Raw genomic sequence first — 22,577 nt, forward strand, 5'->3', positions numbered from 1 at the left:
TCAATATTACATAATAGATGAAAAGTAATATGACCATGGGTTATTTATCTTAGTGATAAATGATTTAATTATTACGTATTAGCAATTAACTTTTCATGAAATGAAATAAAATGATCATATTGAAAAAATAAATTTATCTCAAAGGGATTAATGATATGTAACGCTTATGACAAGGGTCATTTGTGTTAGAGACAAATTTATTTGTCTTAGGATATCCTTTCCTCGACTGGTGCAACATGTTTTGACACGTGTGACTGAAATTAACGTAAATGAGCTAGTGCGAGTAGTATAGATTGAATTTTTCGCTAGTATGAAAAAAGTTGTCGTTTATTCTGCTTTAGTACTGAAACAATGTGAATCGACCTATACAACCGAAACCGGTGCAGATCCCCTTTCCGATAAATTAAAATAAAAAAATATTTTAAAGAATGAAATATGTATTTTAATGGAATTGATTATGGGGATGATTGGATTGGACTTGGGGCAGTTTGGACTTTATGCATTGGGCAGTTGGACCTAGTTGACAGAGTCCTAACCAATGCTCAACCGAAATCAGAGCATAGTGGCATACCATACATTACAAAAAATAAGAAAGAAAAAGAAGGAAAAAAGAGAGAGTAGGAAGAGAAAGAGGAAGAGGAAGGGGGAAAAGTTTGTTTGAGAAAAGAGCAAATAAAAAGGAGAGAAGACAAGAGGTTGGTGTTCGTGGCCCTTTATTTATTTGTTTATTTATTTATTTTAGAAAAGGATTAATTTAATTTTGAACATTACAAGGATCATTTGATTGATGATTTTGAGAATATTTGGTACTTTGGTTGTTGCATTTCTTGAATGAAGTGCGGCCTAAGCCAAATACACAGAAAGGAAAGAAACAGAAGAGTTGGAGTTGGAGTTGGAGTTGGAGTTGGAGTTGGAGTTGGTTATGATTAGATTGCTTTGAAGAAGCAATCAAAATTGGATGAACCGCAACAGATGATGGTTTGTTTTTGCTCTCAGAATGTGAGAGATGGGATTCACGCTTGTCTTCGCGATTATGATAGGCTCCAGAATCTGGCCGTCGTCCTTATTTACATCCAAGTAAATTACCTTCTTCCTTTTGAGATTAAAAGCAAAACAAATCTAGGGTTTCTTTGTGCTTTTGTAAAAGCTGTTATTTGATTCATCAGATCGGTTGCTCCTTGATCGGATCCCTCGGCGCATTATACAACGGTGTGTCGCTCATCAATTTGGGGATCGCATTGTTCGCTTTGGTTGCCATCGAGAGCAGCAGTCAGAGCTTAGGTCGAACCTACGCCGTTTTGCTCTTCTGCGCCATTCTGCTTGACATTTCGTGGTTCATCCTCTTTTCCCACGATATTTGGAACATGTCCAGCGAGCGTAATGGAATGTTGTTCACCTTCTCCCTCAGATTAACGCTTGCCATGGAGATCGTGGGGTTTTGCGTTAGATTCTGCTCGTCCTTCTTATGGATTCAAATATATAGACTGGGAATTTCATATGTAAACAGTGGTGCCAATCCTCTAGACCCTGATTTCGATTTGAGAACTAGTTTTCTGAGCCATGCAACCCTACCCAATTCCAGACAGTGCTCTCACAATGACTCTGATGACGCTTTAGGAGCTTCCATTTACGATCCTGCTTATTACTCTTCCCTTTTTGAAGACCGTCAGCAACCCAGTAGACATTCATTTCTGGTATAACCCCTTACTCTTCTTTTTATGTTTCTTGTTATCACAAGTCAAAACTGGTTCACCAACCGCTGTTGACCTAGGGGTAAGGAGTTTGGTGCTCCTAAGCAAGGTCTTATTTTCGAGTCTTTTGAACCAGAAAAATAACTGCCCTGAAAATTTCCCTAGTTTGGGATCCAACTTGGCTTGACTCTAGAATAGTCGAGGCCCAATATGAATATTGGGTATCTGAGTTCTTAGAAAAGAGAACAAAGAGTCAAAACTACTTGATGGTTCTCTATCTCTTTAAAATTTTCTTTCTCCATTTTATAGGGTCAAAATAATGCTGTTAGCAGAACTGGATCCACTGCTGGTGCTGAAGTTTCTTAGCTAAAGCCATAGCCTGTTAGGACTCTTTCTGCCTAAGCATCTTACTTCCCCTTAGAGTTTCAGTTGACATTGTAACTCATTAGAGCTGTGCTTTACTGTTTTTCTTTTAGCAGCCTATTCATCCTTCTGCATAGATTCATACACTCTTACAGATAGCTCAAATTAGAAATAAGTCTGTCTCTAACTTCAATGTAGATTTAAATTTTGATGGTAATACTATCTAGGAGTGATTTCACTGTTTGAAATTGTCATACAATCTTTTTCGGTAAGATTAGTTATGTACTTTCTTGTCGACCAAGTGTCGTAAGTATGAAGATTGACATCTTATTTCTTGAAAGCTTTCTGCTTATTTGGTTTGATTGTTGAAAGTTATTGACATTACCCCTCTTAATTGTTAGCTTGAAAACAGAATTACATTTTATTTAGCACAACAATGTAAAGGAAATATTAAAGGTTCTGGCCAATTTCTGATAAGAATCCACTGGTTGCTGCCATGTTATAGAACTTTTGACTTTGAATGTTAATTTTAATCTGATAAGATTTTCTTCTGAGTACCATCAGCATCAAGTTACTCTGGTGATTGGGTGGAGTGTGCTTTTCCATTCCTCTCAGTTTCATCCTCTTTGTCTAGTTTATTCATGCAGTTCCTAATACAGTCACTCTTTGGATCTTGCCGTGGCTTGTTTAATAAATTATCATTCCAGGCCTTATGTGCTATCACAAATTACATTATAGAATAGCGGAAAGAGTTAAAATTGTTGCTATTGTGCTTCTTGTTGTGATAGCTAGGTCAGTAGCTTTTTGGATTTTTTAGGACTTATTTGGAAAGCCACTTAGTAATTGGATTTGGGTGTAATTGCTTGTAATCACACTATATTTGGTAACCAATGTAATTAGTAGGTCTCATTGAATTTAGCGTAATTGGAGCACTCCAATTCTTAGAGGGAGGGTGAGTACTGGAGTAATTACATGAGTTGTTATATATAATATACTCAAATGCAGTTCCTTTATGGCTTTCCAAACATGTGAATACATGATTTAAGTTTAAAAGTTATTTTTTATACCATAATAATAGTATTTTAATTGTAGGATATTTATTTTATTTTTTAAATATAATCATGTTATTTTACTAATCTTATTTAGAAAAATCTAAAATATATATATTAAACAGGAGATAATTTTCTATACATTTTGGCCTACTATATCAAACACTTCTAGGGAACTAGAATTTTTGTAATTACAAGAGGGTGTAATTACTATATTAGTAATTACACTTTCATCTAATTACTTTGTAATATCCAAATGCACCCGTTATTGGAAAAGAATGTTGAATGAGTAAGAATGGAGAAGTTAGCTTCAGACCTTGGGCTTGTTAAAAGTCACACGAAAGGCTGTTTGATATTGGATAATAATGGCAGTAATGCTGGAAAACTTCTGATGATAATTTTATGTTAAACTAAAGCCTAACATTTGAAAGCCTAGCAAAATACAACTGGTATAAAATACCCTAAATAGTCTAAAAAGGTATATGGAAATTGCAAATGATGAAGAACTGCTAGGTGATGAGGGCTTATGAAAATATCTCTAAGCTTCACATCTAAAACTTTGCAGTTTGCATCATCCAATCATAAGAGCAACAATGAGGGAAAGTTTTCGATGATAGGTTTATGTTAAGCCTAAGCTATTTAATCTAAAACTACATGGTAGTTATAAGTTAAGCCCTAGATTCAAAGACAATAGAACTGACGGAAGATAAAATATAGGATCATAAAGCCTTTATGCTTGGTAGATAAGCAAAATAGTAATGCTATGTTTGGTAGGTGTACTGTTTTTTACACGTGTTAGGATATGAGTTAACAAGAAACTAATTCAATTGGTAATATTTAGCCACTCTCATGGCTTATTTTTCGTAAAGAAAAGGAAAAATTCACTTATTTTGAAGAGGTCTTATTTTTTACGAGAGCTTTTACTCATCTTTCTAATTTCAAGTTTAAATTTATACTAACTATTGTAATACATATGTAATGAATAAGCTATTTCCTAATGTTATTATGCTGTAACCAAACGAGGCATTGTTATTTTAAAAGTTAGATGAAACAATCTTAAATTCCTAAATTATATACAATAACATTCATAGTAAATTGACAACACAAAACCTTATAGTAGTTTAATCCCTCAATTAGCACATTTCTATCATGCATTAAGAAAAACCAAAGAATTCGAAATCAAATGGTTAGAACCAGTCTGGAATATTTCTTCATTCCTATTTGAAGATTGAAAAAATCATTTGGAAAGATATATTGAAATAAATGATACAAGTTTGTTAACTGTTAAAAATGTAGCGGTCTTATAAGTTTGTAATGCAGTATTTTTGCTGCTTTTCTTGTCTTTTTCTTACTGGAATTGGCAGCATTCTATGTGTTGTCTTGTCCCATGTTTGGTTAAATTTGTTGTTTACTGTTTGTGTACCTTGTCCCATGGATTTGGCAACACTGTCTTTTTTGCATTAGTGTGGTTCTTTTTTATGTCAAGTGGTCTATACAACAGTATATAATGCGAGCTTGTGCTGCTAATTTATTGGTTACAATACTTTCAAGTTTTGCCAGTCCATCACTTTGTTTGGCGCCTTTACCAAACTCAATAGTTACAGGTGGAGAATGATCCAAAAGTACTTCATATTGTCCGAATTCAAGCACATATTTGAAAAACACAGCTTAGTATTACCGCTTATATATGTCTTGAGGCTTCTTAAATTTATTCGGCAGCCCAAGATATGGGTGGGAGTGGGATTTGTACAACTTCCTGCGTAGTGATTCTTTTCCCAGGATGTAGCTGCAGCTCTGAGTTAGACAAGACAATCATCAGTTTATCTTGTAAGTAATAGAATAAAGTAAAAGAGGGATTTTGCAAATTAAGAAGCAGTTCCAAATTTGTATGTTTATAGTGAGCCATAGTAACTTTCTTATCTCTAAGGTCTAGATTAGAAACCAAGCCTAGCACATGGGCATGGTAGGTGGTAACATCTACCATTGTGCTGTTTTGCATTGACTTGTTGCCAGGGCTTAACATTGAGATTTGAGATGCCGTATGATGGATGCCCTTGAGATGTCTCTAGGTTTAGTTGGAATGAAGAGTCCGGTTCAGTGCGTTAAAGAGTAGGTTTTGGAAAATCCTTTAGAAATGCAGAACAATACTGCGCCATTCTGTCTTTTCTTTTTTAAATTCCCATTTTGACAGATTTGTGAGAGGTTTTTTACCGGTGATTAATGGAATGATTTTTTCTCATTTTCTTTTCCGTATTATGAAAGATAAAGAAATTATTTTTCTACCAAGGAATTTACAAAAACTAGACTTCTGAGTTGTTTTCTGATAAGATTTGAGTCGATCCATTGTGGAATTTTCTCGTCCAAAATATTTTATTTTAAGTAAATTAACTATGGATGGACTCAAATCTTCATGACTAATGGAGGGTATAGCGTCCCAATCAATGCGTTTAGCAACAAAAGTAGAATTCATTTCATTTTGCTAATGTCATTTATGAATATACTTCACACAAAAATGAGTAAATTAAGAATAAGCAAATAGTTAGAAGTGATGTGTCATGTACCTCCTCATTTTGGTGTACAACTATTATTTTTTAAAGTATAAATAAATGATATTTTTAATAGTACTAATTTGGTTTTGAATTTAATGTATAGAGATTAATTTGTTCATCATTTGAGTAGAGTGGATAAAATATAATTTGACTCCTAGTACAAAGGCTTTCATGGTATTTTTACCATCAATCTATATCTATATAACTTGTTAATAAAGGTTTAAGGGTAGAAAAAAAAAATCAATTATGCTCTTCAAAAAATGTTTCATCTTATTGAACCCTCGATGATAAAAAAATCAACTAGGTTCTCTCGCTAATGAAAATTGTCAATTAACCAGTTTGATTGTTAAGTGTGCTGATATGGCAAACAACCACGTCAGCAAAAAGAAGAAAAAACAAAAAATAATTTAAAATTAATAAAATACATAGATTTAGAATGAACCCATTTGTCCATAATCATTCACGATGAGTGTAAAATTGTAAATTTGTAAAAAAATAAAAAAATATTAATAATTTGTAAAAATTTAATAAAAATGTACATCTAGAATGAAACTAGACAAATGATTGTCTAAATTCAGATGATTCAAAGCAAATGAATGCCAAAATTCATTTTAATTATTGCAAAAGTATAAAAAGAATATATAAGTTATAAAAATATTAATAATTATTAGAAAATTAAACTCCCATTTAGATTTTGGAGTTTCAGAATTATTAAAAAATATATAAAAAAAGATAAAACCATAGATTTAGAATAAATTTTACTTTGTTTTGTTAATTGTATTGCCAATTTAGGTAATAGAGTAAATCGTTCTAATTCCTAAGATAATGTATTTCCCCAATTAGAATTAATAGGCAACATAATAATTTCATGAATCAATTTCTCATTTTAATTCCTTGAACTACAAACTTATTTAGATTACATACTAATATAATTTGTCTTTTCTGGACCATAATCCTTCATATGATGTAACTTAATATTAGTTAAATCTTAAGTAATCAATGAAACAATATTTATTTATTCATTTTTTATTGTAATGCAAAAATCATTCAAGACAAACATGTAAAAATGTAATAATTTAATTATGAAATTTTATTTAATCAACCTATTCACAGAATTACATGCATAATGATGAAATCACTGCACTAAGAGCACATAATCTAACATTTACACCCTCTTCTACTAGATTGTTGGAAAAATTCGATTTAAAAATAAATTTTGTTGCACAGTGAAAAATTAAAATTTTTCTAAAATCAAGCGGTTGTAGTTTTTTTTATAGCAATAAATCCTAATCAAATTAGTACATGTGGTTTGAATTAGACAGTCTATTTGTTTCGCATCTTTTGACCAAAACAATTTTCTTCACTAATATTGAACTTTGGTATGCTTAAAGTGTAGACTCTAATTTAATGAACCAATCGCACAAAATGAAAAAAAATATTAATATTATGTGGAATATTAATTTCTCAAAAGCTAGAAATTGAAAGATGAACTCTCTCAAATTATAGTATTTATTTTAGAAAATAAATCACACTAGATTTTGACATAATATTCACGTTAAGTGGTGTGTGTTTGACTTACCCAATGATCTCTATATATAGAGAAAAATACAAGTCTCAATTGAACTAGAGGTAAATAACTAATATTATTTTAATATAAAAATACATGTAAACCCTAATTGGGATAATATGGGGCGACAATAACTCTTTATGAACACTGGGATTGTCGTTCCTTACTATGTAGATGGGCCTTTGGACCTATTTTTTTACTAGTATTAATTATATATGTTTTTCGATTTTTAAACAAACTCATATAATTTTACCGACCCAATAACTAATTTTCTATTCTCAAGAAAATATTATTTATTTAATGAATTAAAATAAATTCAATTAATTTTCTAATTAAATTATTTTATCAACCCAATTCTAATTTAACTAAAATCATGATGACTTTACTGTATTAGAATCTATGAATAAATGAATTTAACTAACTTGTTCGCTAAGACCGCAATGACTACTTCATTTAATTTCCATTCCAAGCTACAATTATTTGATTGTAATCAATTAAATAATATTTATAAGAAATTAATTTAATCTCTAAGACATCTTTTACATACATTGAGAAAATGCATCCATTGTGGATACTAATACATGCGATCTATTTTTCTAATTCATTTCTTTCATTTATTAATGTTGATTTTATTACAAACCGTTTAGACTTGTACCAAGCAAGCGGAGGGACCAATTAGACATATATATAATTAGGGCTCAAATAATTTGTAATTAAGTTCCGATTCTTCATCTACTAATTGCAACATTATTTAGTCATTGAGTCATTCCACTAAAGTATCATATTGAACTATCCCTTATTATATATCATTACGAAAACTATTTATCAAATGCTCGTCTAATGATTTTGTCATATATTTGTTAAATTTATATGATATATTTAATCTCTTTGAGTTAAAATCGTTCACACAATATAATCCTATTTTATCTGTAATGCCCCAATTTTCGGGAATTCTGTGAATGTTGGCAAAATTTCATGCTTTGATTTTATCATTTGTGAGTGAAATTATGAAATAGGATCTATGTGGAAATGTTTGAAAATGCTATAGGCTAAATTGAAATGGCCAAATAAATAGGAGTGCAAAATAGGAGGATTTGCATGACAAACCTCCCATTTTACATGAAGTGGCTAGCCATCATGTTGTTTTAGACAATATGAGCACTTGATATCCATAATTCATGGTACAAATTGATAATGGGTTAGGTAAATGTTCCATGATAATGGATTAGGTAAATATTCCATGATAATGGGTTAGGTAAATGTTCCATGATAATTGATTAGGTAAATATTTCATGATAATGGGTTAGGTAAATGTTCCATGATAATGGCTTAGGTAAATGTTCCATGATAATGGTTTAGGTAAATGTTCCATGATGGGCATTTCATGTCTTTTGTATTAAAGAATTAAATGGATGAAATATGAAATTTTTTTAAAAGAAAAAGGGGTGAAAAGAACAAAGTTTTGTTCATCTTTGTTCATCATAGCCTAAAGTTAGAGAAGAGAAAAGGAGAGGAGAAAGCTCTTGAATGTTCGGTCACTTGGGGAAGAAAATTGAAGGTAAGTTCATGGTAGTTTGCTTCTATCTTGATGTTCATGAGTTCTTCTTGATTCTACCTTAACTCTTGAAGCATATTTTGGTTTTTAGTTGTGTTGTGAGCATTTAGTCATGAATTAAAATAAAGGAAATGGTTGTTGTTTCATGTTCTTTTGATGAAAAATGGAAGATAGGTGAAGTTGAGCCAAACAAATGAGCATGCATGTGCCTTAGATGTTAAAGGGAAAAATCAGCTAACATGTTGTGCTTTAAAATGATGAAATGGAGATTATATTTAAGTAAAATCATAGATATGTGATGATTGATTGGTGATATACATGTTTAAATAACAAGCATACAAGTTAGGTGTGAAAGAGTGATTTGGTAATAAATCTGCTTGGGACAGCAGCAGTAACGTGACTTTGGAAAATCACCATAAATTGTGGGAGATGAGTTAGAAGCTGCATAAATTATGTAATTAAAGCTTAATGAGTCTAGTTTCAAATGGAATAAACGAGAACATATTTTGAATTCTTTACAATGAGAAATTTGATTCGTAATGAAAAGTGGTCAGATTAGTCAAACAGTGAAACATGGGAAACTTTGAGAAAAATCTGGTATTGATTGGCTAAACCAAAAATTCTGAAAATTTTATGGATAGAAGATATATGAGTCTATTTTCAAGGAAAATTAACGAAACTTGATTTGGAGTTTCGTAGCTCCAGTTATAAATGATTTAGTGACTATTGCTCAGGAAGACAGCTTGCAGTGAAATTATGATTATGTGGTAAACATTGACAAAAATTTGTTAATGAGTTGCTTATTGTTTTCTTATAAGCTTACTATGATCTGTAGGTGTGGTTGGCCGAATATTGTAAGGGGTTAATACGTAGTTTGTATTTGAATAGTTAGATTAACGTGTTAGAAATCCAATTGTAGGCGGTTCGTGTGTGGATTTCGTCAGCATATCGTCGCAAACAGGTGTGTAACTAACACCCTCTTTCTTAGTCTAGATCGGCAAAAGTCGAAAAGCCGAAATACCGAAAATCGGTATTTTGTAGATTTGCGAGTGTGCGAATGCTCGTGAGGTAAATCGATTAATGTTTTTGGTAAGCTGCAATGTTTGGACTGCAAAGTGCATGATTTCTGTGCCCTCGATATTTTTGGGCTTAATGGGCCAAAATTGGAATGATGGACCAATGGGCCCAATTCTGTAAGAACCCTCGGTACGTGATTCTATAGTACGTGAAAGGTAGGAATATGCATGAAAAACCCTAAAATAGATAAATTACTGAAATACATTTAAAAATGGAAAATTTATAGTTTTACCCCTAGGAAATAAATTATCGAAATACCCCTATGGTTAAATTGACTTAAATGCATGTTTGACTGTTGTTATTTACTGCATGCCATGTTGTTATTATCTGATGCATGGGATTGGGATATTGACGGAGGAAGTACTGAAAGTGGCTTGTCCACGTACTGGAGCCTTTACCTCAATTTACTGTTAACTGAGCAGCAATGCTGCAACTGTGGAGTGTTGGGCTGGGTGGGTTGAGCTATCCCCACATGGAGTGTATGGCTGGTACGGGTGGAGTGTAGTGGTTGGTGGGTTGAGTAGTCTCTCCAAATGGGTTTGCATATGTTATTGATGTTGCATGTATTATGAAATGGGCCTATGGGCCATACTATTATCTGAATAAGGGGCTAAGGCCCAGTTTATTGTAATCTGAAAAGGGCTCTGGTCCAGTACCACTGTTACCTGAATGGGCTTAGGCCCAATAGGCTTGAGCTGACTTGGGCTTTGAATGGGTTTTCCTTACACACTGAGTTTCCCCAAACTCACCCCTTTTATTTTCATCCACGTAGGAAATCCCCAACCATAGTGGGCTTGGAGCTGTGAGGGAATTCGGAGTGACCACCCGTTCTGAAAGTTTGATTTTCTTCTGGTGAACTGGACATCCTTTTAATTACGTTTGAGGTTTTGTGCTTTTAAATGTAATAAGGCCGCTTATTTATTTTTGATGGTTTTTATATGTTTTATTAATATAGGTAATATTTATATTTTAAATGTTGAAATTAGATAGCTTTAGGGCGCGTTTTCAAAAACAGGAATTGATTTCAAAATAACACGAAAACAAGCAAAGCTTCCGCAATGAAGATATTTTCCAAAATTAATCACTTTTTCTAAAAAGGACTTAATCAAATCGGTTTCCTAGAAATATACATGACGTTAAGGTATGGCAATGGCGGTTTGCATGTCTAGGATTGGATCTGAAGGGAGTTTGGTACTTAAGCAGTCCAATGGACTCACCTCCTCTTTTCCGATTTCCTACCTGGTGCACAGCTTCCATTCACTTTAACCTATAATGAAATTATCTTTTAAAACACTCAGTAAGTTTTCTTTCTGGATCGAAAATGTTTTGAATACTTCGATGTGGCATGTCAGATCCGACCATAACGTCTGGGCCAGGTTTGGGGTGTTACATTTAGTGGTATCAGAGCCTAGGTTGCAACAACTCGTCTGTGGAATGGGTTTACAAAAAAACAAAGATTTTCAAAAACAATTTTTTTTTTTTGCGAAAAATACGATTTTCAAAATTTAGATCTTTAGAATGTGGCATTCCGAATCTCCGACCTAAGCCTGTAAGTATTACTCTGAACTTTTCTGAATATTTTCTGAATTATCTGTCTGTACTGAAACCCTATTAAGATACTCTAGATAGGATGATACTGAAACCATAGGAAAATCTGATGAGAGACTGAAACTGTAGCTAGACTTCGATTCTGCAAAAACAAACTCTGAACTACTGTCTGATTCATAAAACATCTGTAATAAACACTGGAATATTAATTGATGCATAAAAATTTGTAATCAAGATAATACGATATGAGTACAAGAGCCGTTCGTGGAAGAGGCCGTGGACGGGGCCGAGGAAGTGCTCGAGCGAGATCTTCGTCTTCGGGACATATGCCGGCGGTGGATGCACCAGTACTACCGGCAACAGAGGTAGAGTCTCATGACCGCGGTGCTGAGGATGATGCCCTGTCACAGGCAATGCTTCGTGTTCTGGAAAGGGTTGTCGGGGTAAGTACGGGCAATTGAGTTTGGGGATCTATTTCTGAACGACTTCGAGCTAACGGAGCGGAGATCTTTAAGGGCGTGTCTGGTATAGCCCCGAATATGGCGAAATATTGGTTGGAGGCCACAGAACAGATTATGGACAACTTGGACTGCTCTGAGGAGATTGTGAGTGGGGTATCTGTACTAAGTCCTTTGGGTTACTCGATTAGGGTAGACAAACTATATAGGGATGTACCCTTAGAAACTCAAGGCAAAGTTTTCCCTGGAGATCTGATAGAGTTACCGTTCGGAAAGTTTAACCTCATTCTAGGAATGGACTGGCTTGTTAAGCATAGGGCGACTCTGGATTGTGCTGCTAAACGAATGGTGTTAAGGACCACAAAGGATGAGGAGGTTATGGTGATAGGTGAGCGAATGGATTATTTGTCCAATATAGTGTCGGCTTTAAGAACCGAAAAGTGGAGTCAGAAAGGTTGTGAGACCTATTTGGCATTTGTAAGTTAGTCAGAAGAGGAGGGATTGACAGTGGATAAGGTTAAGACTGTAAAGGAGTTCCAAGATGTTTTTTCGGAGGAGCTTCCAAGATTGCCTCCGAACCGAGAAGTTGAGTTTGGAATAGATTTGTTGCTTGGAACGGCGCCCGTGTCCATCGCACCGTATAGGATGGCACCGAGAGAGTTAGTGGAGTTAAAGGCTCAAATTTAAGAGTTGTTGGATAGGGGCTTCATTAGGCCAAGCGTGTTTCCATAGGGAGCACCAGTGCTATTCGTGAAAAAGAAGGATGGTACGATGCGGATGTGCATTGATTATCGCCAGTTGAACAAACTGACGATTAAGAATAAGTATCCACTGCTAAGGATTGATGATCTGTTCGACCAGCTTAGAGGAGCTTCTGTATTTTTTAAGATCGACCTCCGATTTGGATATCATCAGTTAAGGGTCAAGGAGGCGGATATCCATAAGACGGCATTCAGGACTCGGTATGGTCATTACGAGTTTTTGGTTATGCCATTTGGACTGACGAACGCTCCTGCAGCATTTATGGATTTGATGAATCGGGTGTTGTAACCATTCTTGGATCGATTCGTAGTCGTCTTCATTGATGATATCCTGGTATATTCTGAAATTGAAGCAAAACATGATGAGCATCTCCGTATAGTGCTGCGAGTGTTAAGGGAGAAGGAACTCTTTGTGAAGTTCAGCAAGTGTGAATTTTGGTTGAGGGAGGTAACCTTCTTAGGACATGTGGTCTCTGCCGAAGGGAGGTGGACCCTCGAAAGATTAAAACAATTTTGGAGTGGAAGCCACCTAGGACGGTGTCGGAAATTTGAAGTTTCCTAGGGTTGACAGGATACTACAGAAGGTTTGTGGAAGGTTTTTCTGTGATGGCAGCACCTCTGACAAAACTCATAAGGAAAGGAGTACCGTTTGTATGGACTGAGAAGCAGCAGGAAGCTTTTGAGAAGTTGAAGAAAGTTCTGACTGAAGCACCTGTGTTGATTCAGCCGGAGTCTGGGAAGGATTTTACTGTGTACAGTGACGCATCACACGTGGATTTGGGCTGTGTGTTAATGCAGGAGGGTAAGGTGGTTGCATATGCATCACGACAGCTTAAACCTCACGAAGGGAACTATTCGACTCATGATTTAGAGTTGGCAGCAGTGATATTTGCACTTAAGATTTGGGGACATTACTTGTACGGAGAAATGTGTATTATATACACAGACCACAAGAGTCTTAAGTATTTGTTAACTCAGAAGGAGCTAAACCTTAGGCAAAGGAGATGGATTGAGTTGCTTAAGGATTATGACTGTTCGATCGAGTATCACCAGGCAATGCTAATGTGGTAGTCGATGCTTTAAGTCATAGAACCGTATCTGATCTGAGAACAATGTTTGCTCGTTTGAGTCTGTATGATGATGGCAGTTTGTTGGCTGAATTGCAAGTAAGGCCAACCTGGGTGGATCAGATTAAGGAAAAGCAGTTGAACGATGAGTCTTTGGTCGCTCGTTTTCAACAAGTTAAGGAAAGGGGAAACTTCTGAGTTTGGGTTAAATGGCGAAGGAGTTCTGTGTTTTCGAGGAAGAATTTGTGTTCCGAAGGACTCTGATTTGAGGCAGACAATATTGAAGGAAGCTCATGGAGGACTTTGTGCCATGCACCCAGGAGGGAACAAGTTGTATCACGACTTACGAGAATTGTACTGGTGGCCTGGACTTAAACGAGAAGTAACGGAGTTTGTAGGGAAATGTCTGACATGCTAGCAAGTGAAAGCTGAGCTTCAATTACCCTCTGGACTGTTACAGTCAGTGAAGATACCACTTTGGAAGTGGGAGAGGGTAACCATGGACTTTGTGAGTGGGCTGCCTTTGACACCATCAAAGAAAGACTCGTGTGGGTGATTGTGGATAGGTTGACCAAATCAACCCATTTCATACCTGTTCGTACTGACTTTTCACTTCAAAAGTTAGCCAAGTTGTATGTGGCAGAGATTGTACGACTTCATGGAGTCCTAGTTTCAATTATTTCTGATCGGGATCCCATATTTACATTTCGGTTTTGGCAAAGGTTGCATGAGGCGTTGGGGACGCGATTGAATTTTAGTACGGCTTTTCATCCCCAAACTGATGGTTAGTCAGAGAGGGTTATTCAGATTCTGGAGGACATGTTGAGGGGATGCGTGATTGACTTTTGAGGTAGTTGGGAAGATTACTTGCCGTTGGAAGAATTTGCGTACAATAACAATTACCAGACGAGTATTCGAATGGCACCGTATGAAGCACTGTATGGACGAAGGTGTCGTACACCTAGTTGTTGGACCGAACTAGGAGAGCGACAAATTCTTGGACCAGAGTTGGTAGCTGATACTGAAGATAAGTTCAGAATAATTAAGGACCGGTTAAAAGAAGCATCTGATAGGCAAAAGTCGTATGCAGATTTGAAGCGTAAAGAGATTGAGTACTCAATAGGTGATATGGTCTTCTTAAAGGTTTCTCCTTGGAAGAAGATATTAAGGTTCGGTAAGAAGGGCAAGTTGAGTCCACGGTTTATTGGGCCTTATCGGGTTTCGAAGCGAGTAGGCCTAGTGGCTTATCAGTTGGAATTGCCTCCAGAGTTAGACAGGATTCACGATGTTTTTCATGTCTCCATGTTAAGGCGTTATCGTGCTGACCCTGCTCATGTCCTGCCAGTTGCAAAAATTGAAGTTTAGACTGATTTGACCTTTGAGGAGGAGCCTGTGCAAATATTGGCTCGAGATGTTAAGGTTCTCAGAAAGAAATCTGTCCCGTTAGTGAAAGTACTTTGGCGTAATCATGGAAGGGAATAAGCTACTTGGGAAGCAGAAGAGACTATGCGTCAACAATACCCTCAACTAGTTGGATCAGGTAAATTTAGAGGACGAAATTTCTTTAAGGAGGGTAGAGTTGTAACGCCCCAATTTTCGGGAATTCTGTGAATGTTGGAAAAATTTCATGCTTTGATTTTGTCATTTGTAAGTGAAATTATGAAATAGGACCTATGTGAAAATGTTTGAAAATGCTATAGGCTAAATTGAAATGGCCAAATAAATAGGAGTGCAAAATAGGAGGATTTGCATGACAAACCTCCCATTTTACATGAAGTGGCTAGCCATCATGTTGTTGTAGACAATATGAGCACTTGATATCCATAATTCATGGTACAAATTGATAATGAGTTAGGTAAATGTTCCATGATAAATGGATTAGGTAAATATTCCATGATAATTGGTTAGGTAAATGTTCCATGGTAATGGATTAGGTAAATATTCCATGATAATGGGTTAGGTAAATGTTCCATGATAATGGTTTAGGTAAATGTTCCGTGATGGGCATTTCATGTCTTTTGTATTAAAGAATTAAATGGATGAAATATGAAATTTTATTAAAAGAAAAAGGGGTGAAAAAAACAAAGTTTTGTCTATCTTTGTTCATCATAGCCTAAAGTTAGAGAAGAGAAAAGGAGAGGAGAAAGCTCTTGAATGTTCGGTCACTTGGGGAAGAAAATTGAAGGTAAGTTCATGGTAGTTTGCTTCTATCTTGATGTTCATGAGTTCTTCTTGATTCTACCTTAACTCTTGAAGCATATTTTGGTTTTTAGTTGTGTTGTGAGCATTTAGTCGTGAATTAAAATGAAGGAAATGGTTGTTGTTTCATGTTCTTTTGATGAAAAATGGAAGATAGGTGAAGTTGAGCCAAACAAATGAGCATGCATGTGCCTTAGATGTTAAAGGGAAAAATCAGCTAACATGTTGTGCTTTAAAATGATGAAATGGAGATTATACTTAAGTAAAATCATAGATATGTGATGATTGATTGGTGATATACATGTTTAAATAACAAGCATGCAAGTTAGGTGTGAAAGAGTGATTTGGTAATAAATCTGCTTGGGACAGCAGCAGTAACGTAACTTTGGAAAATCACCATAAATTGTGGGAGATGAGTTAGAAGCTGCATAAATTATGTAATTAAAGCTTAATGAGTCTAGTTTCAAATGGAATAAACAAGAACATATTTTGAATTCTTTACAATGAGAAATTTGATTCGTAATGAAGAGTGGTCAGATTAGTCAAACAGTGAAACATGGGAAACTTTGAGAAAAATCTGGTATTGATTGGCTAAACCAAAAATTCTGAAAATTTTATGGATAAAAGATATATGAGTCTATTTTCAAGGAAAATTAACGGAACTTGATTTGGAGTTTCTTAACTCCAGTTATAAATGATTTAGTGACTGTTGCTCAGGAAGACAGCTTGCAGTGAAATTATGATTATGTGGTAAACATTGACAAAAAGTTGTTAATGAGTTGCTTATTGTTTTCTTATAAGCTTACTATGATCTGTAGGTGTGGTTGGCCGAATATTGTAAGGGGTTAATACGTAGTTTGTATTTGAATAGTTAGATTAACGTGTTAGTAATCCAATTGTAGGCGGTTCGTGTGTGGATTTCGTCAGCATATCGTCGCAAACAGGTGTGTAACTAACACCCTCTTTCTTAGTCTAGATCGGCAAAAGTCGAAAAGCCGAAATACCGAAAATCGGTATTTTGTAGATTTGCGAGTGTGCGAATGCTCGTGAGGTAAATCGATTAATGTTTTTGGTAAGCTGTAATGTTTGGACTGCAAAGTGCATGATTTCTGTGCTCTCGATATTTTTGGGCTTAATGGGCCAAAATTGGAATGATGGGCCAATGGGCCCAATTCAGTAAGAACCCTCGGTACGTGATTCTGTAGTACGTGAAAGGTAGGAATATGCATGAAAAACCTTAAAATAGATAAATTACTGAAATACCTTTAAAAATAGAAAATTTACAGTTTTACCCCTAGGAGATAAATTACCGAAATACCCCTAGGGTTAAATTGACTTAAATGCATGTTTGACTGTTGTTATTTACTGCATGCCATGTTGTTATTATCTGATGCATGGGATTGGGATATTGACGGAGGAAGTACTGAAAGTGGCTTGTCCACGTACTGGAGCCTTTGCCTCAATTTACTGTTAACTGAGCAGCAATGCTGCAACTGTGGAGTGTTGGGCTGGGTGGGTTGAGCTATCTCCACATGGAGTGTATGGCTGGTACGGGTGGAGTGTAGTGGTTGGTGGGTTGAGTAGTCTCCCCAAATGGGCTTGCATATGTTATTGATGTTGCATGTATTTTGAAATGAGCCTATGGGCCATACTGTTATCTGAATAATGGGCTAAGGTCCAGTTTATTGTAATCTGAAAAGGGCTCTGGTCCAGTACCACTGTTACCTGAATGGGCTTAGGCCCAATAGGCTTGAGCTGACTTGGGCTTTGAATGGGTTTTCCTTACACACTGAGTTTCCCCAAACTCACCCCTTTTATTTTCATCCACGTAGGAAATCCCCAACCATAGTGGGCTTGAAGCTGTGAGGGAATTCGGAGTGACCACCCGTTCTGAAAGTTTGATTTTCTTCTGGTGAACTGGACATCCTTTTAATTACGTTTGAGGTTTTGGGCTTTTAAATGTAATAAGGCCGCTTATTTATTTTTGATGGTTTTTATATGTTTTATTAATATAGGTAATATTGATATTTTAAATGTTGAAATTAGATAGCTTTAGGGCGCGTTTTCAAAAACAGGAATTGATTTCAAAATAACACGAAAACAAGCAAAGCTTCCGCAATAAAGATATTTTCCAAAATTAATCACTTTTCCTAAAAAGGACTTAATCAAATCGGTTTCCTAGAAATATACATGATGTTAAGGTATGGCAATAGCGGTTTGCATGTCTAGGATTGGATCTGAAGGGAGTTTGGTACTTAAGCAGTCCAATGGACTCACCTCCTCTTTTCCGGTTTCCTACCTGGTGCACAGCTTCCATTCACTTTAACCTATAATGAAATTATCTTTTAAAACACTCAGTAAGTTTTCTTTCTGGATCGAAAATGTTTTGAATGCTTCGATGTGGCATGTCGGATCCGGCCATAACGTCTGGGTCGGGTTTGGGGTGTTACATTATCTCATTGTAACCATTACATATTCCTTCATGAAAAAGTCAATTATTAACAAATAGTAAATAAATCATTCATGTAATGCTGATGAAAGGATATCATTTACCCTTTATTGGGCTATGAATTCCATTATTGCCAGTGAAGTTGTATTATGCAGAAATCGTACACCCAACGTACTAGTTTCAGTCCAAATAGTCACATTTATGCCTCTTTCTTCTGGGAGTTATTAGCTCCAATACCCAAAACAGTATCTCCCATTGGGCTTGATAGACGACGTTGTAGCTTTTAATCGACTTGATCAATTTCGATTAAACTATGAACCGTTTATATTATCTACTAATATAAGTTGTCTTCTTGCATTATGATCCAACTACATAATGCAATTTAATATTAATTAAACATTAGATAATCAATAAGCTAATATTTGTTTACATTTTGCTTTGCGTGCAAAAACCGTTCAGGACATCGTACAAAAGATATTAATGAGAATGATGAAATTTTATTAATCTAATGTGTTCAAGAAATTACAAATACATTTGACAATATCACTACACTAAGGGTACCAGTTCTTAACATGGACCTAAAAAAATCTATACTTCATATTGAATATACAGTCAATACTTCTAGCCTTGATTTTTCTCAAGATATGAAGGATTACTCTTAAATGTCATGTTAAAGATTGTATCTAATTGTAATATGATTACATCATTAATCGAAATCATATTTCCATTCAAATGAATTTTGCTATGAATTGATCTGCCATTTTGAGACTATTAAATATTAGATTTCGCTTATTGCAAACAATTCTGATAATTGTAATAATACTTACAAATAAATAATCCAACAAAATTAACATTAACTTGCGATAATCACAACCATACATAATAATACAATTTACAAATATATTTTCAAAATTTGATAAAAATTAATAACATATTTTGAGGACAACTTTCATATCACTAATTCATGAATTATGGAGAGAAAAAATTAGCTAATTGACTAAGTAGTGGGAACTTTGCAAGTAGTTTGAATGCCTTTTTTGAGGATTAGGAATAGGATTTTGAGAGAGTTGTTTAGGAATATTTATTTTTTCTTTTTCTTTCTTATACGAAACTACAAAATCTATTTAAAGTTAATACTCATAAGTGTCACAAAATATTTAAATTTGACACGTATTAGAGTAGAGTTTTTATTCCATCATATCAAAATTTCTATCCATAAGGAAATCTTAAAAAGTGATCATTGGAATCTTGGTATATGTAGGTGTCGAGTTTATAGTTATATTTTTTTATCATCACTAAATAATTAGGTAGCAAATTATATTTTTATATATATATATATCTATATATATATTATTCAACACACTTGTAAATATACTCGTTCATGGGTTGAGCTACTCGCCTAGGTTTGAAAGTTTGCCTGAAATTTAAGAGGGCTTGGGCAAAAAAATTAGACTTGTTTAAAATATGGGTTCGACTAGGGTTTGAACATTTAAGGCCCGAGCCTGGGTTGACTCATTTTTAAGTTTATAATACTTTATATTATGTTATTTTTATATATTATGTAATTTAGAAGATATTAAAATAATAAACCTATACTAACTATATAATATTACTCTCATTTAAATATTAAAATAATATTAAGATGATTATATAAAAAATTTCAATAATTAAAAAAACTGTATAAAATTATTATATATTAAAATAATATAATATAACTAATTTTTTTTAAAAAATTTAAAAATAATATGAGTGGGTTGGATAAAATTTTAAACCTATATTTCGAACCAAATTACACTTAAAAAAATATAAAATATACTAATATTATACTTAAACCTACCTAAACCCCATCAAAGTACTGTTTAAAAAAATTGATTGTAGGAAATGATAAAAAGATAATAATAATGAAAAATTTAATGTAAATATAAGATGTTTGATTTGACATGTGAAATGCAAATTTAACAAAAATTTTTAATGACTAGGTAAAATAAGTCAAGTCAAGGTTTTCTCTCATATATGCAAGTAGGTAAGTAAAGGGTAATTGGGTAAAATGAGAATTAGTTAATTAGTAATAATATTTGGGTAAAATAAAATAAAAATAATAGAGGAGAGAGAGAGAGAGAGAGAACGCGTTTGGATGATGTTATTACAATAATAAAAGGAAAAAGTGCAACTGTAGCCATTTCATCTCATTTCTTGTTTGGAGTTTGGACACAATACATTCTTCTTCTTTCTTCTTGTTTTTCTTCAAGTGTTGCTGTCGTAATTCAAGGTAAGAGAAATCGGAACATCTCTGCGGTATGTTTCCGTGTCTGAAATCTTTTGTTTTGTTGATTATAATTATTGCACTGATTTGGATTTTCATCTTTACTGGGGAGATTCATGTTTGGTTTGAGAATCATAGATCCTTGTACGTTGCCCCTTTCTCATGTAAACAATTTTTTATCCACCCCCCCAAAAAAACAGGGAGTATGCTCTTTAAGATATCCTTTACTGATTTTATTGTCATGACTTGGAATTCTGTAAGTTGTTTAGTTTGGGGTTCTTCTGAATCTGTAATTTTTTTGATTTATTTTGTATGGATGGTCTCTTTGAGGATAAAAAGAAAAGAAAACGGGAAAGAAGTGAATTTTTGAAGGGTTTAGGAGTTGGATCTAATTACATAAGCGTGTAGCTTAAGGATTTTTTTTTCCTCAAATCATATGCTGGAACTTTTTATCTGGAAAATTATTTATGTAGATCTGCAAAATCGTTCCAAATAAAATGATCTTTTTGGGCAGATCGCTTTCCATTTTAATTGACTGTAATTGGTTTTGATGATGCTATTTGCTGTTTTTTGTGACAGAACCTTAATGAAATAGGAGTATAGGAAAGGGAAAGGCCTAGCAGGTTTTTGAGGAAGCAATGGCAGCAAGGTACTGGTGTTATCAGTGTTCTCAAGTGGTTACTCCCATCATGGAAGCTGAGATTAAATGCCCATTTTGTCGGGGTGGGTTTATTGAAGAAATGAGCAATGGTACGACAGACAGTGCTCCAGACATGGATTCCCATATCCAATCTGATCGAGCACTCTCACTATGGGCACCCATCTTGTTAGGTATGCTGGGTAATCCTTGTCGCCGCAGAAGACTTAGACGTATCGAGTTTGAAGAAGAGGATGCTGAGAATTCTGATGGCGAAGCTCACCATGGAGGCGATACTGACTTGGACCGAGAACTTGAATCCATCATTAGGAATAGAAGAAGGAACTCTGCATCGATCGTGCAGCTGCTTCAAGGTGTTAGAGAGAGAATGGTATCTGAAGGCGAGAATTCTGAGAATGATAGGGATAGGGATAGGGATAGGGACAGGGATGGAGTAATTTTCATCAATCCTTTCAATCAGACTATCATTGTCCAGGGCTCTTATGATTCCAATCAGGGTGGTCAAAACCGAAACTCCGACCGCATAGGTTCTATAGGTGATTATTTCATCGGTCCTGGTTTAGATATATTGTTGCAGCATTTGGCAGTGGCACAAAATGATCCCGAAAGATATGGAACACCACCAGCACAAGTAGAGGCAATCATGGCCTTGCCAACCGTGAAAATTGAGGAGAATTTGAAATGTTGTGTGTGTATGGATGATTTCGAGGCTGGTAGTGAAGCAAGGGAAATGCCATGTAAGCATAAGTTTCATAGTGGGTGTATATTGCCATGGTTGGAGATCCATAGTTCTTGTCCAGTTTGCAGATATCAAATACCTGCTGTTGGACAGAAACTCAATTCAGAGAGGCCTGGGAATAATAGCGACAGAAGAGAAAGTGAAAGTAATGTTCATGGACGTGGTAGTGGGGAAGGAGAGGGTGAAGGGGATGGGAGAAGTGGGAGAAGGTTCTCATTTCCATGGCCATTCAATGGCTTGTTCACATCAGGATCACAGTCCGGCAGAGGGAATTCATCGTCCTCGACGGCTTCAAGCTCTCAATCCGGAAATGCTTCTCAAACAAATGAGAACTGAGTTTGTTTGGTATTAGCACCCTGTTTATTGTTCAATATGATTGATGCTTCAGTTTTCCATTCTGCCTTCCCTATAATGTACAATAGTTAGTTTAAGTTGAATTTCCATCTTGCAAAAGTGTTTTGGTTTTTTTTTTCCCTGTATTCTTGTAGATTCTTGCCCCTTGAACAATTCTTTTTACGAAATCCTGAATTATGCCATATGATGTAATTTTGTTTCTATAAATTTGAGTGATCCTATTTGTTTTA

The 22,577-nt window shown here is 34.9% G+C and overlaps 2 protein-coding genes across 3 annotated transcripts; both read left to right on the plus strand.

Annotated features, from left to right (window-relative positions):
- Positions 1–457: 457 nt before the first annotated feature.
- On the plus strand, positions 458–5,342 carry LOC107963242 (uncharacterized). Its single transcript, XM_016899808.2, has 5 exons — positions 458–509; positions 592–695; positions 997–1,077; positions 1,167–1,694; positions 2,001–5,342. The coding sequence occupies exons 1-5, from the start codon at positions 458–460 to the stop codon at positions 2,055–2,057; spliced, it is 822 nt and encodes a 273-aa protein (XP_016755297.1). The 3' UTR covers positions 2,058–5,342.
- A 15,083-nt stretch (positions 5,343–20,425) lies between these two features.
- On the plus strand, positions 20,426–22,577 carry LOC107963807 (E3 ubiquitin-protein ligase SIRP1). Of its 2 annotated transcripts, none has more exons than XM_016900286.2 (2): positions 20,426–20,602; positions 21,176–22,577. In XM_016900286.2, exon 2 carries the CDS (start codon positions 21,235–21,237, stop codon positions 22,327–22,329), a length of 1,095 nt encoding a protein of 364 aa, XP_016755775.1. In that variant the 5' UTR covers positions 20,426–20,602; positions 21,176–21,234; the 3' UTR covers positions 22,330–22,577. The 2 variants fall into 2 exon arrangements, with proteins under 2 accessions (XP_016755775.1, XP_016755774.1); XM_016900285.2 differs by having other exon boundaries at positions 20,461–20,628.

Source organism: Gossypium hirsutum, chromosome A03 (genome assembly GCF_007990345.1).
Source record: "Gossypium hirsutum isolate 1008001.06 chromosome A03, Gossypium_hirsutum_v2.1, whole genome shotgun sequence".
Lineage (NCBI taxonomy): Eukaryota > Viridiplantae > Streptophyta > Magnoliopsida > Malvales > Malvaceae > Gossypium > Gossypium hirsutum.

Excerpts from the sequence above, each read along its gene's own strand:
- LOC107963242 (XM_016899808.2), top strand. The coding sequence starts at position 458 with ATGGGGATGATTGGATTGGACTTGGGGCAGTTTGGACTTTATGCATTG. Across the intron at positions 510-591 it reads TGGACTTTATGCATTGGGCA|AAAGAAAAAGAAGGAAAAAA; the intron begins GTTGGACCTAGT and ends ACAAAAAATAAG. Across the intron at positions 1,078-1,166 it reads TCGTCCTTATTTACATCCAA|ATCGGTTGCTCCTTGATCGG; the intron begins GTAAATTACCTT and ends TTGATTCATCAG.
- LOC107963807 (XM_016900286.2), top strand. The coding sequence starts at position 21,235 with ATGGCAGCAAGGTACTGGTGTTATCAGTGTTCTCAAGTGGTTACTCCC.